Consider the following 16,297-nt stretch of genomic DNA (forward strand, 5'->3'; position numbering starts at 1 on the left):
ACAACATACCAGAATCTCTGGGACACATTTAAAGCAGTGTGTAGAGGGAAATTTATAGCACTAAATGCCTATAAGAGAAAGGAGGAAAGATCTAAAATTGACACCATAGCATCACAATTAAAAGAACTAGAGAAGCAAGAGCAAACAAATTCAAAAGTTAGCAGAAGGCAAGAAATAGATCAGAGCAGAACTGAAGGAGATAAAGATAGAAAAAACTCTTCAAAAAAAATCAGTGAATCCAGGAGCTGGTTTTTTGAAAAGATCAACAAAATAGACAGATTGCTAGCCAGACTAATAAAGAGGAAAAGAGAGAAGAATCAAATAGATGCAATAAAAAATGAGAAAGGGTATATTACCACTGATCCCACAGAAATACAAACTACCATCAGAGAATACGATAAACAACTCTATGCAAATAAACTAAAAAATCTAGAAGAAATGAATAAATTCCTGGACAAATATACCCTGCCAAGACTAAACCAGGAAGAAATTGAATCTCTGAATAGACCAATAACAGTCCCTGAAATTGAGGTGATAACTAATAGCCTGACAACCAAAAAAGTCTAGGACCAGATGGATTCACAGCTGAGTTCTATCAGAGATAATACAAAGAGGAGCTGGCACCATTCCTTCTGAAACTATTCCAATCAACCGAAAAAGAGGGAAATCTCCCTAACTCATTTTATGAGTCCAGTATCATCCTGATACCAAAACCTGGCAGAAGCACAACAGAAAAAGAAAATTTTAGGCCAATATCTCTGATGAAATCAACGTGAAAATCCTCAATAAAACATGGGCAAACCGAATCCAGCAGCACATCAAAAAGCTTATCCACCATAATCAAGTCTGCTTCATCCCTGGGATGCAAGGCTGGTTCAACATATACAAATCAATAAATGTAATCCATCACATAAACAGAACCAACGACAAAAACCGCATGATCATCTCAATAGATGCAGAAAAGGCCTTCGACAAATTCAACACCCCTTCATGCTAAAAACTCTCAATAAACTAGGCATTGATGGAACGTGTCTCAAAATAATAAGAGCTATTTATGACAAAGCCACAGCCAATATCATACTGAATCGGCAAAAGCTGGAAGCATTCCCTTTGAAAACCAGCACAAGACAACGATGCCCTCTCTCACCACTCCTATTCAGCATAGTATTGGAGGTTCTGGCCAGGGCAGTCAGGCAAGAGAAAGAAATAAAGGATAGTCAGATAGGAAAAGAGGAAGTCAAATTGTCTTTGCGTGCAGATGACATGATTGTATGTTTAGGAAACCCCATCGTCTCAGCCCTAAATCTCCTTAATCTGATAAGCAACTTCAGCAAAGTCTCAGGATACAAAATCAATGTGCAAAAATCACAAGCATTCCTCTACACCAATAACAGACAAACAGAGAGCCAAATCATGAGTGAACTCCAGTTCATAATTGCTACAAAGAGAATAAAATACCTAGGAATCCAACTTAGGCAGAATGTGAAGGATCTCTTCAAGGAGAACTACAAACCACTGCTCCAGGAAATAAAAGAGGACACAAACAAATGGAAAAACATTCCATGCTCATGGGTAGGAAGAATCAATATTGTGAAAATGGCCATACTGCCCAAAGTTATAGATTCAGTGCTATCTCCATCAAGCTACCACTGACTTTCTTCACAGAATTGGAAAAAAATTACTTTAAAGTTCATATGGAACCGAAAAAGAGCCCACATTGCCAAGACTATCCTAAGCAAAAAGAACAAAGCTGGAGGCATCATGCTACCTGACTTCAAACTATACTGCAAGGCTACAGTAACCAAAGCATCATGGTACTGGTACCAAAACAGAGATATAGACCAATGGAACAGAACAGAGACCTCAGAAATAACACCACACATCTACAACCATCTGATCTTCAACAAACCTGGCAAAAGCAATGGGGAAAGGATTCCCTATTTAATAAATGGTGTTGGGTAAACTGGCTAGCCATATGCCGAAAGCTGAAACTGGACTCCTTCCTTACACTTTATACAAAAATTATCTCAAGATGGATTAAAGACTTAAATGTAAGACCTAATATCATAAAAACCCTAGAAGAAAACCTAGGCAGTACCATTCAGTACATAGGCATGGGCAAAGATTTCATGACTAAAACACCAAAAGCAATGGCAACAAAAGCCAAAATAGACAAATGGAATCTAATTAAACTAAAGAGTTTTTGCACGGCAAAAGAAACTATCAGAAGAGTGAACAGGCAACCTATGGAATGGGAGAAAATTTTTGCAATCTATCCATCTGACAAAGGGCTAATACCCAGAATCTACCAAGAACTTAAACAAATTTACAAGAAAAAAAAAGAACACCATCAAAAGGTGGGCAAAGGGTATGAAAAGACACTTCTCAAGAGAAGACATTTATGCAGCCAACAAACTTCTGAAAAAAAATGCTCATCATCACTGGTCATTTGAGAAATGCAAATTAAAACCACAATGAGATACCATCTCACGCCAGTTAGAATGGCGATCATTAAAAAGTCAGGAAACAACAGATGCTGGAGAGGATGTGGAGAAATAGGAACACTTTTATGCTGTTGGTGGGAGTGTAAATTAGTTCAACCATTGTGGAAATAGTGTGGTGATTCCTTAAGGATGTAGAACTAGAAATGCCATTTGATCTAGCAGTCCCATTACTAGGTATATACTCAAAGGGTTATAAATCATTCTACTATAAAGACACATGCACATGTATGTTTATTGTGGCACTATTCACAATAGCAAAGACTTGGAACCAACCCAAATGCACATCAGTGATAGACTGGATAAAGAAAATGTGGCACATATACACCATGCAATACTATGCAGCCATAAAAAAGGATGATTTCATGTCCTTTGTCAGAGCATGGATGAAACTGGAAACCATCATTCTCACAAAAGTAACACAGGAAGAGAAAACCAAACACTGCATGTTCTTACTCATTAGTGGGGGTCGAACAATGAGAACACATGGACACAGGGCAGGGAACATCACACACCAGGACTTGTTGTGGGGTGGGGACCGGGGGAGGGATAGCGTTAGGAGAAATACCTAATGTAAATGACGAGTGCATGAGTGCAGCAAACCACCATGGCACATGTATACCTATGTAACAAACCTGCATGTTGTGCACATGTACCCCAGACCTTAAAGTACAATAATAAAAATAAAAAAATTTATTTGATATTATTTTGTTCAAAAGAAAAGAAAAAGAAAAAGGAAATTCTGTGCTGATGCATTGTACCTGAATGAAATCAGAGGTGCATTTTGCCAGGTCCCACAGAAATTCAATGTTGCATGTATTGAAGTAATTATGTGGTTTTTGTCTTTAGTTCTGTATATGTGATGAATCAATTTTTTTTTTTTTTTCTTTTCTTTTGGAGACAGAGTCTTGCTCTGTCACCCAGCCTGGAGTTCAGTGGTGCTATCTGGGATTGCTGCAACCGCCACCTCCCGGGTTTAAGCAATTCTTGTGCTTTAGCTTCTCGAGTAGTTGAGACTACAGGTGTGCACCACCACTCCCGGTTAATTTTTTGTATTTTTAGTAGAGATGCCATGTTGCCCAGGCTAGTCTCAAACCCCTGAGCTCAGGCAGTCCTCTTGCCTTGGTCTCCCAAAGTGCTAAGACTACAGGTGTGAGCAACTGCACCTGGCCTCAAATTTCTGATTTGCATATGTTGAACCACCCTTTCATTCCCAGGTATAAAGCCTACTTTTTGATATGCTTTTTGATATGCTGCTGGATTTGATTTGCCTGTATTTTGTTGAAGACTTTTGCGTTGATATTCATAAAGGATATTGGCCTTAAATTTTTCATTTTGTCTCTGCCAAGTTTTTGTGTCAGAATGATACTGGCCTCATAGAATGAGTTGGGGATGTTAGCTAGTTATTATGCAGACTTGTTTCTGTAGTTGTTTTGTAGTGTCACTGGTCTGTGTACTTCAGTGTGTTTTCCTAGTGGCTGGTAACATTGTTTCCTTTCCATATTTAGTGCTTCTTTCAGGAGCTCTTCCAAGGCAGGTTGCATGGTAACCATTTTCCTCGGCTTTTGCTTGTCTGAAAAGAATCTTCTCAGGCCGGATGCTGTGGCTCACGTCTGTAATCCCAGCACTTTGGGAGGCTGAGGTGGGAGGATCACTTGAGGTCTGGCGTTCAAGATCAGCCTGGCCAACATGGTGAAACCCTGTCCCTACTGAAAATAAAAAAATTAGCTAGGCATGGTGGCGGGTGCCTGTAATCCCAGCTACTCAGGAGGCTGAGGCAGGAGAATCACTTGAGCCCGGGAGGCAGAGGTTGCAGTGAGCCAAGATGGCGCCACTGCACTCCAGCCTGGGCGACAGAGCGAGACTATCTCAAAAAAAAAAAAAAAAAAAAATAAAAATCTTATTTCTCCTTCACTTATGAAGCTTAGTTTGGCTGCATATCAAATTTTGGGTTGGAATTTATTTTCTTTAAGAACATTGAATACTGTTCCCTAACCTGTTCTGGCTTTTATGGTTTCTGCTGAGATGTCTGCTGTTAGTCTGATGGGCTTCCCTTTGTAGGTGACCTGACCTTTTTAGCTGCCTGTAACATTTTTTCTTTCATTTTGACCTTGTAGAATCCTATGATTATGTGTCTTTGGGATGATCTTCTTGTGAAATATCTTACTCGGGTTCTCTGCTAGGCCTCTCTAGCTAGGTTGGGGAAGTTCTCATGGGTGACAGAACCCATTAATGATAGGTTGGGGAATGTTGGCCTCTCTGATTAGGTTGGGGAGGTTCTCATGGACGATATTCAGAAATATGTTTTCCATGTTGGTTACCATCTCTCCATCTCTTTCAGGTACACTAGTGAGTTGTAGATTTAGTCTCTTTACATAATCCCTTATTTCTCGGAGGTTTTGTTTCTTTCTATTCTTTTTTCTCTATTTTTGTCCGACTGTCTTATTTCTGTCTTATTTCAGAAAGTCAGTCTTCAGGCACTGAGATTCTTTGCTCCACTTGGTCTATTCTGCTATTAATACTTGTGATTGCATTATGAAATTCTTGTATATTTTTCAGCTGTATCAGGTTGATTGGTTTCTTTGTGTACTGACTATTTTGTCTGTCAGCTCCTGCATTGTTTTATTGTGATTCTTAGCTTCCTTGGATTGGTTTTCAACATACTCTTGCATCTCAATGATCTTCATTCCTACGCATATTCTGAATTCTATTCTGTCATTTCAGCCATCTCAGCCTAGTTCAGAACCCTTGCTGGAGAGATGATTCGGTTCTTTGGAAGAAAGAAGGCACTCGGGCTTTTTGAGTTGTCAGTGTTCTTTTGCTGGTTCTTTCTCATCTTTGTGGGCTCATGTTCCTTCAGTCTTTGAATTTGCTAACCTTTGGGTAGAGTGTTTTTCTTTTATTTGATGACCTTGAGGGTTTGATTGTGGTATAAGGTGGAGTCAGCCAACTGGCTTTGTTTCTGGAAGATTTTAGGGTACCACCACTCAGCTCCCAACTCCTCCTGGACTGTGTGCTTCAACTCTGTGGGACTTGTATCAGACCCCAACTTTGTTCTCTGGTACCTCAAGGTTAGGAATCCACTATTCTAGGGGGCTGAGGTGCTCCTGGACTGCTGGTCACTACTCTCCAATGGGTGGTGTCAGCCAAAGCATTTTGTAGTGCAGTGGCAGCTGGATGTATCCTCATTTGCATGTGCCAGCAGCAGTGGCAGTGTATTAGTGTGTTCTTAGGCTGCTAATAAAGGCATACCCTTGACTCAGTAATTTATAAAGAAAAAGAGGTTTAATGGACTCACAGTTCCATGTGGCTTTGCAGGGACTCACAATTATGGCAGAAGGTGAAAGGAACGTCTTACATGGTGGTAGACAACAGGGAACGAAAACCAAGTGAAAGGGGTTTCCCTTTATGAAACCATTAGATCTTGTGAGATGTATTCACTTCCATGAGAACAGTATGAGGAAACTGCCCTTATGATTCAATGAACTCCCACTAGGTCCCTCCCACAACACGTGGGAAGATGAGATTTGGGTGGGGACACAGCCAAACCATATCACACAGTGTGGCCTTGTGCATGTCCGTTGGCTATGGCAGGGTGCTAGTGGGTGCCAGGGTGCCTGCCTTCATGTGAGTGTTCACCACAGTGGCAGAGGCAATGTGGCTGGCGGGGTAGCAGGAATCCCTGCTGGTGACTGTGTGGGTGGTTGTGCTGTTGGTGGTGTTGGCACTGGTGTGGTGGTGCTGGTGGGTACAGGTCTTTGTGCTTTCTCTGTGTGCTGTAGGCAGGGATGGTTGCTCAGGGTGGGGGAAGGTGTACTGTTCTTTGTGCCTGGCTTCACTTCCTGGCAGTGTTGGTGCAAGGGTGAGGCACTTCCAGGGGCAAGGTTGGCTGGCTCTGTGCTCGCCATGGCTTGCACTGCAATGGTGGTCAGTGGAGAGAGGGGGATGGACTGCACTCCCACAGTGGCAGGACAGGGTGCATGCACAGTCACATGCTGCTGGGGCAAGGAAAGCAAAACCTTGCTGCACACATCTACATCAGCAAAGCAATGTGCAGGGTGGAGGAGGGGGGGTTGCCATGGGCCCAGGGGAAGCTGCAGTGTGTGGAGGGAGTGGCAGGCTTGTGCATGGTTTTGGGGGCCACCCCACTGGAGCTCTCTCCCTGTTAGGCAGGTCCTCCAGTGCAGGAGCTATGATCCAGGACCCCAGGGCATCCAGTGCTGCCCTGCAAGCAGACTCCACCAGACTGCAGCCCTGGGAGTGGCCACAGACCAAGGATGGTCAGGTCAGACTGGCCTTGTTTGATAGGCAAGACAACCCTGCAGAGTTCAGGTCCAGCAGTTCCCCTAGGGCTCAAGTCTCTTATGGGAGCAAGTCGAGCCTAGGGTGATGGCCTTCACTGGCCATGCTCTGCTACAGACTCTCCTGCACCAAACCTTCTAGGCTCCACATCAGCTGGTGTGCTGCTCCTACCACTTCTCTAAGCAGCTCTCCCTGTCAACTCAAGTGTCCGTGGTGGTTGAGGGGTCTCCTCCTGCTGGGATTCTGGAGACCCTTCAGGAGAGTGGATTGCTCCTTGCCAGTTCAACTCACCCGTTGCCCCCCAGAGTCACTGGGGGCTATGAATGAGTCCTGGTACATGGTAGCCCTGTGCAAGGTTCCCACCTTCAGCCTGGCTTCTGTGTCTTCCCTCCATCCAGTCTCTGTGCCTTCCCTCTGAAGATCTATTAGGAGTGCACTCATCGTCTTGGTCCCTTGGTGGTAGCTATTCCACCTGGCTGCATCTAGTCAGCCATTGTGTTGGGAGCCTGTTTTCATTTCTTTTGGGTCAATACCTAGGAGTTGGATTGCTGGGTCATATGGTAGGTGCATTCCTAACTTCGTAAGAAACTGTCAGACTGCTATAAGTGATTGTGCCATATTACATTCCCACCACTAGCCATGTAGGAGGGTTTCATTTTCTCCACACCCCTGCCAACACTTATATGGTCAGCCTCTTTATGATCATCCTTTCTAATGGAGGTGTAATAGTATCTGTTTGTGGTTTTAATTGCATTTCCTTGATGGCTGATGATGTTGAACATTTTTTCATGTGCTTTATTGGACTTTAAAGAATCTTCTCTAGAATATCTGTTGAATTTCTTTTGCTCCTTCCTCCTTTTTAAAACTTTTTTTTTAAAGACTAGGAAGATAAGATTCATAATATTGAACGTCTTTTTGTATGCATGTTGGCCATTTGTGCGTTTTTTTGGTGAAGTGTCCAAATGTTTTCTCCATTTTTTTTAAAGGACAAGAAATACTCTAAATAAAATTATGACAAATTAATGAAAACAATGCCTTCATCCCAATTGTTAGTTTATTTTCTAGAATCAAAATGTAGGACTCTAAGTCTGAGGGAGGATTCTTTTTTCTGATATCTGAATTTATTTGGCCAAGCTTTATAATTAAGTCATGTTTATGTATTCATTGATAAATTACTTTTGTTGAAAAATTTTTAAAAATTGAGGTTTTCTGGAAAATCAGTGTTTTTTTTTATTAATAGGCAAAAAATGTTATTTTTTTTTCTGCTGTGATTATGTTGGGTCTTCCTACAATTATAAAATTTCTCATATGTAAAACTGAAAAGATACAGTATATTTCTTATTTTTTAGGAATGCTATTTTTTAAAGAATCTGAGTATATGGATCATGATCATTTCCCCTCATAAAAAATTAAGTGAGTGTTAGTATAATGGTTTGGAGCTTTCAAAGGGACATTTTGTAAATAGATAATTGGATGGTTCTAAAAAGCCTCGGCAAGTCAGCCTACCTAAGTGTATAGATTGTTGGGTTAGGTGGAGTTCTCTGTTTAGCTGCCTTTTACTTTTCATTTGTACTGTGAAATATAATGTAACTAACAAAAAAATACTGAAAGTTAAACAATTCAATGAATCATTCATTAAATTTAATGTATTTTTAACAAGGTAGATTTTAACCACCACTGAGGAACAAAACAGAAAACTGCCTCAGAAGTTCTCAACCCCTGAAAATGATAACCCTTTAAAGCAGCAGTCCCCAACCTTTTTTGGCACCAGGGACTGGTTTCGTGGAAGACAATTTTTCCATGGATGGGGTTGAGAGTGGGGGTGGGTGGGTGTTGTAGGGAGTGGTTTAGGCATGAAACTCTTCCACCTCAGATCATCAGGCTTTACATTCTCATAAGGAGTGCACAAGTTAGATCCCTTGCATGTGAAGTTCACAATAGGGTTCGTGCTCCTATGTGAATCTAATGCTGCTGCTGATCTGACAGGAGGCAGAGCTCAGGCGGTAATGCTCGCTCACCCACTGTTCACCTCCTGCTGTGTGGCCCAGTTCCTAACAGGCCACAGATTGGTACAAGGCAGCCTGGGGGCTGGGGACCCCTGCTTTAATGATAACCACTCCCCTAACTTTCAAAGTAATTACTTTCTTATTTTTCTTGGATAGTATTGTTAGCTAAGTATATATCCCTAAATACTAAATTTAGGTTTTATTTTGCCTGGTTTGAATGTTGCTCTTTACTCTTAAGTTTCTCTTCTGGTATACAGAAAAATCTTATGACACTTAAATGTTGCAGATGTTTAGAATTTTTTCACCTTATTAGTTTGGGGGAAAAAGATTACTGACTTCTGTTGCCAGATATTTTTAGTCAGACAAATTATAATAAAGTCAAACATGAAATAAGTATTTTCGTGGAGAAGCCAAATTGTTCTTCTCATTTAGAGACTCACTATTAGAATAATCAATAAAATTACCAATGATTTGTTATTTTCCAACGTAAATACTTATTTGGTCTGAGTGAATAGAAAAATGACTTTTTCCCAACATTGAATAGTCTCATATTTGAAATTATTAAAATTACCATGGAGATAATAATTTCCCCAATAATTTAGCAAATACCTAAGTCATATAGTTTTTCCATTAGACTTAATTACATTTTATCCTTAAAATAAATTTCCTTAAAGTTTTGTTTGCATTTTTATTTGGTCATTTAGAATTTTAAAATGTACAGTTGTAAAACTTATAAATAATAGACTAATAGTCTTTAAACATTTTGGCACGTTTGCCATCTCTCGGTCTCTTTTTAGGCGTGTATATAGATGATGGGCATCACATATGTATATGTATACATACACGTATACATACATTTTTGGGGGAACCATTTGAGAGTAAGTTGCAGGCATCATGGTATTTTATCTTCAGACACTTCAGCTTGGTTTTCCTAAGAACAATGACATTCTCTTACATAAAAATTATAATATACTATCAAGAAAATTAACAGTGATTTCATATCATCATCTGCTATAAAATCCACAATCAGAATTTCCTGAGTGTTCCCAAAATGTCTTTTATTTATTTATTTTTAAATCTATTTGGCCAAAACCGCAGTTACTTTTGTACCTACCTAATAGAATCAAATTCAGGTTCATGCATTGTATTTGGTTATTATACCCCATTAGTCTCTTAATCTAGAAGAGTTCCCATCTGCTCTGCCCTTTTCCTTTTAACCATGACATTGAGTTTTGAGGAGTCCAGACCAGTTGTTCTGTAGAATGCCTCACAGTCTATATTTTTATTATTTTTCTGGGCTTACCCTTATGATTAGGGCCAGGTTACATTTTTGGCAGGAATATTTCATACCTGATGTCATGTACTTCTTATTGCACATATCGGGATACATAATTTCTGGTTGTTTCACTCTTAGTAGTCCTATGTTTGATCACTTGCATAAGACGGTGCCTGCCAGATCTGTTCATTGTAAAGACACCTTTTCCTCTTTGCAATTAATAATCATCTGTGAACTCAATTATCTGTCTGCGGAAAAAAAGGATATTTGTGGCATTATGAATGTGTTAATCTCACAGGGATGTCTTAACTGTAAGACAGCCTTACTGCGTTTCTTTAGTAAGCTTGTGTTCCCCCTCTCTACAATGATTATTTGAAAACTTTTTTCAAACCTATGTTCCTTTATCTTTCCTATCACTTTTAAGAGGTCTTGGTTCCTTCTCCTTGGAAGGATGAAAGGAATGCCTCTTCTCCTATCATAAACCAGTGTAGTGTGAAGCAGTTAAGAGGGCTGGCAAAAAATTTGAGAGTGTATGGTTCTGGATCCCATTTTCAGTACTCACTTGTTTACTTAGATATTAATCAGTCTATCTTGGTTTTCTCAACTGCACGAGAAGAATAATTTTTAAGCCCCTCATGGAGTGGTTGTGAGGATTAAATGAAATAAATTGTTATAAAATGCTTAGCACAGTGCCTGGTATATAGTACATGTTCAATAAATATTAGCACTTAATGCAATTTCTTAGGAAATTTACTGTGTTAATTATCCTGCCTTCTGTGTCTTCAACCCTTACGTGCTTCCCATAAGCATTTAAACTTACACAAAAATTTCCTATCTTAAACTAGCTAATCAACCAATAACTGACTAAAAACCCTTTCCTGCTTCTCATGTCTATTTTCAGGTCTTGTCTTATTTTTCACTTTCACAACCATATTTCTTCTTTGCTCCTTTCCCTTTACTGATCCCACCGTATTCTGGTTTCTGCTCCTACCATTCTGCTAAACTACCTCTGATAAAGTCATCATTATCTCCGTAAATTAATTTTTATTCTCTATTATTCCTAGTACTTCCATTTTATTCTTCATAAACATCAAAATGATCTTTTAAAAATGTAGCTCTGATCTCACTGTTTCCTAATTAAGACTAGTGAATTTCTGTTGTTGTTGACATAAAGTCTCAGATCCTTAATATAGTTTGCTAAGTCCTGCCTAACTGCCCATTCTTAGACACATTGCCTCTTTATTCTGAATACATGAGTCAGGTAAGTCCTTTAATTTCTTTGAAGAAGCTTTACTCATTTTCATTTTGTCCTGTTTTTTGGACCTTTCTCCATTTTTTACTTGTTTCCTTTGGATAGTGCCTGTCCTTCTTTGAGACTTCAGCTTCAAGGTCGTATTCTCAGAAACTTGTCTCAGAAGAAATGCAACATCTGTATTTCTTCTTCATAGCACATATTATAATTCTAATTAAATAATGAATTGGTTTATTCTTCTCTGTAATGCACACCCCATGAAGGCAAAAACTCACCTATTTTGTTTGTAGCAGAAACTCCAGATTATACTAGCATAGTTGTTTTGCTGGAAGATGTTCAGTAAGTGCTTGTAGAATGAATTATTATTGATCCATAGGGATGTCACTCATTTATTTTTAAATAATTTTTAACCTAATAGCTTAACTTTTATTTATTTATTTATTTATTTATTTATTTATTTATTATACTTTAAGTTCTAGGGTACATGTGCACAACGTGCAGGTTTGTTACATATGTATACATGTGCCATGTTGGTGTTTTTTCTTTTTTTTTTTTGTGCAACATGTTTGGAGTTTTCAGTGTGTTCTGTGGAAGTACGCTGGAGACTTTACCCTCTTCCTGCTAGATGGTCTGGGGATATACACTCAAGTGGCTGCTGAAAACAAGTGTTTTTTATTTGAGAGTTCCTGTTTTATCTTGAAAATACATGAACATATTGCTGTTTCTTAATATTCTTGTGTTTGTTAAGCAAACAAACAAAAAATGCCTAAAACTGTTTCATAGGTAGTAAAATAGACACTCTTCTGATTAAACATTTCACAGTACTTTCAGCCATTCCTCACTTAACATTGTTTTAAGTGCACTTGTAGCCTGTTCACACCACTGCAGAAACTATATTCCACAGTTTTTGGAATTCCAGAACTAAACGTAGTTATTCAAGTATTCAGCATAAAAATGTATTGAATGAGAAGATGGGTAAAACATGATGAGCAAAACTGTTGCTGGAACTGCTTGCATTTATCAGTCTTTTTTTTTTTTTTTGAAATTTGTGTAGGTACAGTAAGGTAAATGTTATAAGTTGACCTATTTTAGAAATAAGGTAAAATTAAATCTGTATCTTAAGACTCTATAAGCTTAAGAATGTGAATGATGCAGTAGTGCACCCTTTTTTTTAATAATGTTTTCTGAATCAACAAATGCTAAAACAAAAACACATTTTTAGTGCAAACAGTGGTTACATCTGTGATGAGATCTGCAAATGAACACTGTCCTTCCACTAACATTGTTAATAAACATGAATGCATTGCCAGGAGTCTAGCAGCTGTACATGTGTAATGATAGTTGTAGTACGCTTGACAGAATTCTGAAGAAAATCGCAAGTGAAATAGACTTTACTTTTTAAGGTATCTTTCATAATAGTTGGGCATTTTTTCTTTTTTCTTAGGGTATTTACTATAGTTACTTAAAGAACTGAAATTTAGAATTTCTGGAGATATTAGTTTGTGATGAATTCATGTATTCTACAATATGTAGTACCATATATACTAATTATTTATGTGTATAACAGGCAACTCAGAGTTATGTTGACGAATGTCCTATGGACGGATTTAGGACGAAAATTCAGAAAGACCCTACCTAGAAACGATGCTAATTTATGTGATGCCAACAAGGTGCAATCAGACTCATTGCCTTCGACATCTGTTGACAGCCTAGAGACATGTCAAAAATTAGAACCTCTTCACCAAAGCCTTAATTTATCTGAAAGGTATGTTGTTCAGTATTGATTTTGTTCAACTTACCACATATGAAATAATATGAATCCCGTACTCCTAACGATAAAATTGTTGAAATGACCTCAAAGAAGATTTGCATATATAGGCATACCACACTCTAAAGCAAATCTTAAAGCTGACTATCTTAATTTACAAAGTTAGCTGATGTTTCTGTACTTCATTAAGCAGATTGATGTGGAATTATATTTAAAAACAAGTATCATTAGTACATTTAACTTATTTTATTATAATTTGATTCATGTACACATCTTTTTAGGGATTATTTTATGATTAAAATGAAGATACATATATATACATGTGTGTATATGTATTATATGCATATAAATGTGTGTGTATATATATGCATTAATATTTTATTCATCTTTAACATCCTTTCAAAATGTTATCTAATCTGGATCCTAACCACTTTTGACTTTTGTGAGCTTGTATTTTAAATGAATTTTTAAAAAAGGAGATGATGTTAAAATATTGCCTCTGGGTTTTTAATAGTAAATATTCAATTTAATTTTGTAAAGTAACAAAACCAATTTTGTTTTGTGTATTTTGAAAGAATTACATGGGAGTTTGGGGCTGAAAACTAGGAATTAGCTCTAGGAATCTATAACAATATCTTTTATATATTACTATTTACAGTTTCAGCCATTAAATGAATGTTTTGGGGGGAAGGTACTTTATTTTGAGTTAGAATAACCTATAATTAGCTACACAGTACTTTGGTTATATGGTCTGTAATCTGAATGACAGTATATAAGTGCTTGAAGCCAAGACCCAGATAAAAACTGCTAACTTTCAACACAGTTATTTTTAAAATAAAAGTAGAATTCTTGTCAAAACATCTGAACATATTATACATTAATTCTTAAAGAGGATAATTCTTTAAAAAAGGCAAAAATCTTAAAAAGCTAAGTTTAACGAAGAAATTTCTTATTAGCTCATACCTGATATACATTTAATTTTCTAAAACACTGTAAATCTTAGAGTCAGACAGCTTAGCATCAGTAATTTATGAAGCAGCTTGCTCTCATTTTATATTCTAGCAGATTTTCTCCCCAGTACAAGTTAACTAATCTCTTACTGTACTGACAGATGTAAATAAAGGGGCTACTTAAAGCAATGACCTTCTAATATCTTTGACTCTTTCGAAAGGAAGTTTAAAACTCTCTTCAAATGACAACAAACTCATCAATGTCCTCATCCCGTGTCTATCTTTTTTCCAATCAGAACAGTGTGGTGGTCCATTCTCTCAGAATAATAGTTTTACCACTAGGAATTTTTAGCATATAGATTATGTGTTCATGAAATTTAAATATAATGTGAAGTAAAGAGTCTCAGTAAGATTCTAATTTGTTTTTTGCTGTGTTTTAAAATATTTGTTGTTTTTTGTTCAGTTAGTGGGTGAACTACCAGCTAGTCCAGACCTCTTTCCTCAGCTCCAGGTGTCCTAAACTCAACTTGTTGTAAAGTGAGAACCTCATCTTTCTTTCTTTTTTTGTTTTTTCTAACTTCTTTTTTTTTTCTTGACTTCTTTTTTTTTTAAAAAAAAATATATATATATTTTATTATACGTTAAGTTCTAGGGTACGTGTGCACAGTGTGCAGGTTTGTTACATATGTATACATGTGCCATGTTGGTGTGCTGCACCCATTAACTTGTCATTTACATTAGGTATATCTCCTAATGCTATCCCTCCCCGTTGCCCCTCCCCACAATAGGCCCCGGTGTGTGATGCTCCCCTTCCTGTATCCAAGTGAAGTCATTAGAACCTCATCTTTTCTCAAACTTGTACCTGTTTTTGTATTCCCTCCCTATCTGAATGATTGACACCACTTACAAATTTTAACTTGGGAATTGTCTTTGACTCCTCTTTTTTCCTTATCCTTATATCCAGTCATTTAACACACACACACACACACACACATATATATATGTTATATGTATGTATGTATGTATTTTCTGGGGGGTGGGGGCAGAAAATTAAACCTTATTTATTTTTAAAACCAAACCACTAGGAAAATATATCACAGTCTGGAAACAGTAAATGGACAGGCTATATTATCATTTCAAGTAATAAGTTGGTGAAAATACAGTGAGGTTGATATCAAAACAGTAAGGTGCCGTGCTGGGTTAGGAACACTGTGTTGCAACAGCCGCAGGCAGAAATGGCATTTGGTAATGGGGGCTGCCTCTCCTTTGCTTTAAAGGAGTCAGCTCATCCTAGCCCAAGTTGCTTACTTTTTCTTCCTTGAATTTCCTGTTGCCAGGGATTTGTCTCAGTTGGGCTCTGTTAATTCAGGAGGCTAAATACGCAATGCTAGGTTTAGGCTTTCATTCTATCTGTTCTATAAAATCCAGGTTTTTCCAAATCCAGTACTTCATAACTCTTTTGTAATCAAGTAGCCAACTGCCCCTCTTTTACTGTTCATTCCTAGATACCAATATATATCACAGTCAAACCCCTTTCTCTTCCAAGGGGAAAGTGTTACTGCAAGATTGTCCTTTCATTTTGCTACACACAGCCTCAGGGTCCATCAGCCAGTAATTATGCTTCCCAATAATTCGTGTGTCGTCGCCTCTCATGTTTTTGCACAGTCTCCAGGCTGAAAGATGCAGCATGTAATAGTTTTAAGAAATGTACATCCACATCTTGATGACCAGAAATGGGGATCCACAAGGACCCTTTCAAAGTTCTTATCTAGTCTCCCTACCAATTCCACATCTTAAAATAAGCTTGTATGCCCTTGTATAAATTAAACAAAACCAAGAAAACAAAGACGCAGAAAACTTTTTTCCCTTCTAAGTTAGTGACCTCATGGATTTTGTTTCACAGCTTATGGAAAATGGTGTGGTGACACTTCTGGTAAACAGGATGTTGGCAACAAAGAGAAAATATCTCTCCTCAAACTCCACCAACTCTAACCTGCCAGCCTGTTGGTACCTGTGTAGTAAGAAGAGTCTGGTGCCTCGGAGGACTCTGACTTGTTACAGGGAAGATCCTTACTGCCAGGACAAGCGCTGGCCATAGGAAATATAAGCTCTAAAACTCTCCTGTAATATCTCTGACCACTTTTTTCCATTTCACTTTTTAGGACTGAAACATAAAAGAACCAGTGTCTAGAGGCAAGTGACATATGCCTTACACTTGTGGCCATCCTTACTTTCTTCATTC

The 16,297-nt window shown here is 38.1% G+C and overlaps 1 protein-coding gene across 2 annotated transcripts in view; it reads left to right on the forward strand.

Moving 5' to 3' along the window:
• The window catches only part of SENP7 (SUMO1/sentrin specific peptidase 7), a 200,810-nt gene that overhangs the window by 95,021 nt on the left and 89,492 nt on the right, over window positions 1-16,297 (forward strand). The window contains exon 5 of one of the 2 annotated variants that reach the window (XM_011999888.1): window positions 12,905-13,102. The exons of the other annotated variant lie outside the window; for it this stretch is intronic. Coding sequence (XP_011855278.1) covers window positions 12,905-13,102 — 198 coding nt within the window. The remainder of the gene's footprint in view (window positions 1-12,904; window positions 13,103-16,297) is intronic. 2 annotated transcript variants of the gene reach the window in all.

Source organism: Mandrillus leucophaeus, unplaced genomic scaffold, assembly GCF_000951045.1.
Source record: "Mandrillus leucophaeus isolate KB7577 unplaced genomic scaffold, Mleu.le_1.0 Scaffold608, whole genome shotgun sequence".
Taxonomy (NCBI): Eukaryota; Metazoa; Chordata; class Mammalia; order Primates; family Cercopithecidae; genus Mandrillus; species Mandrillus leucophaeus.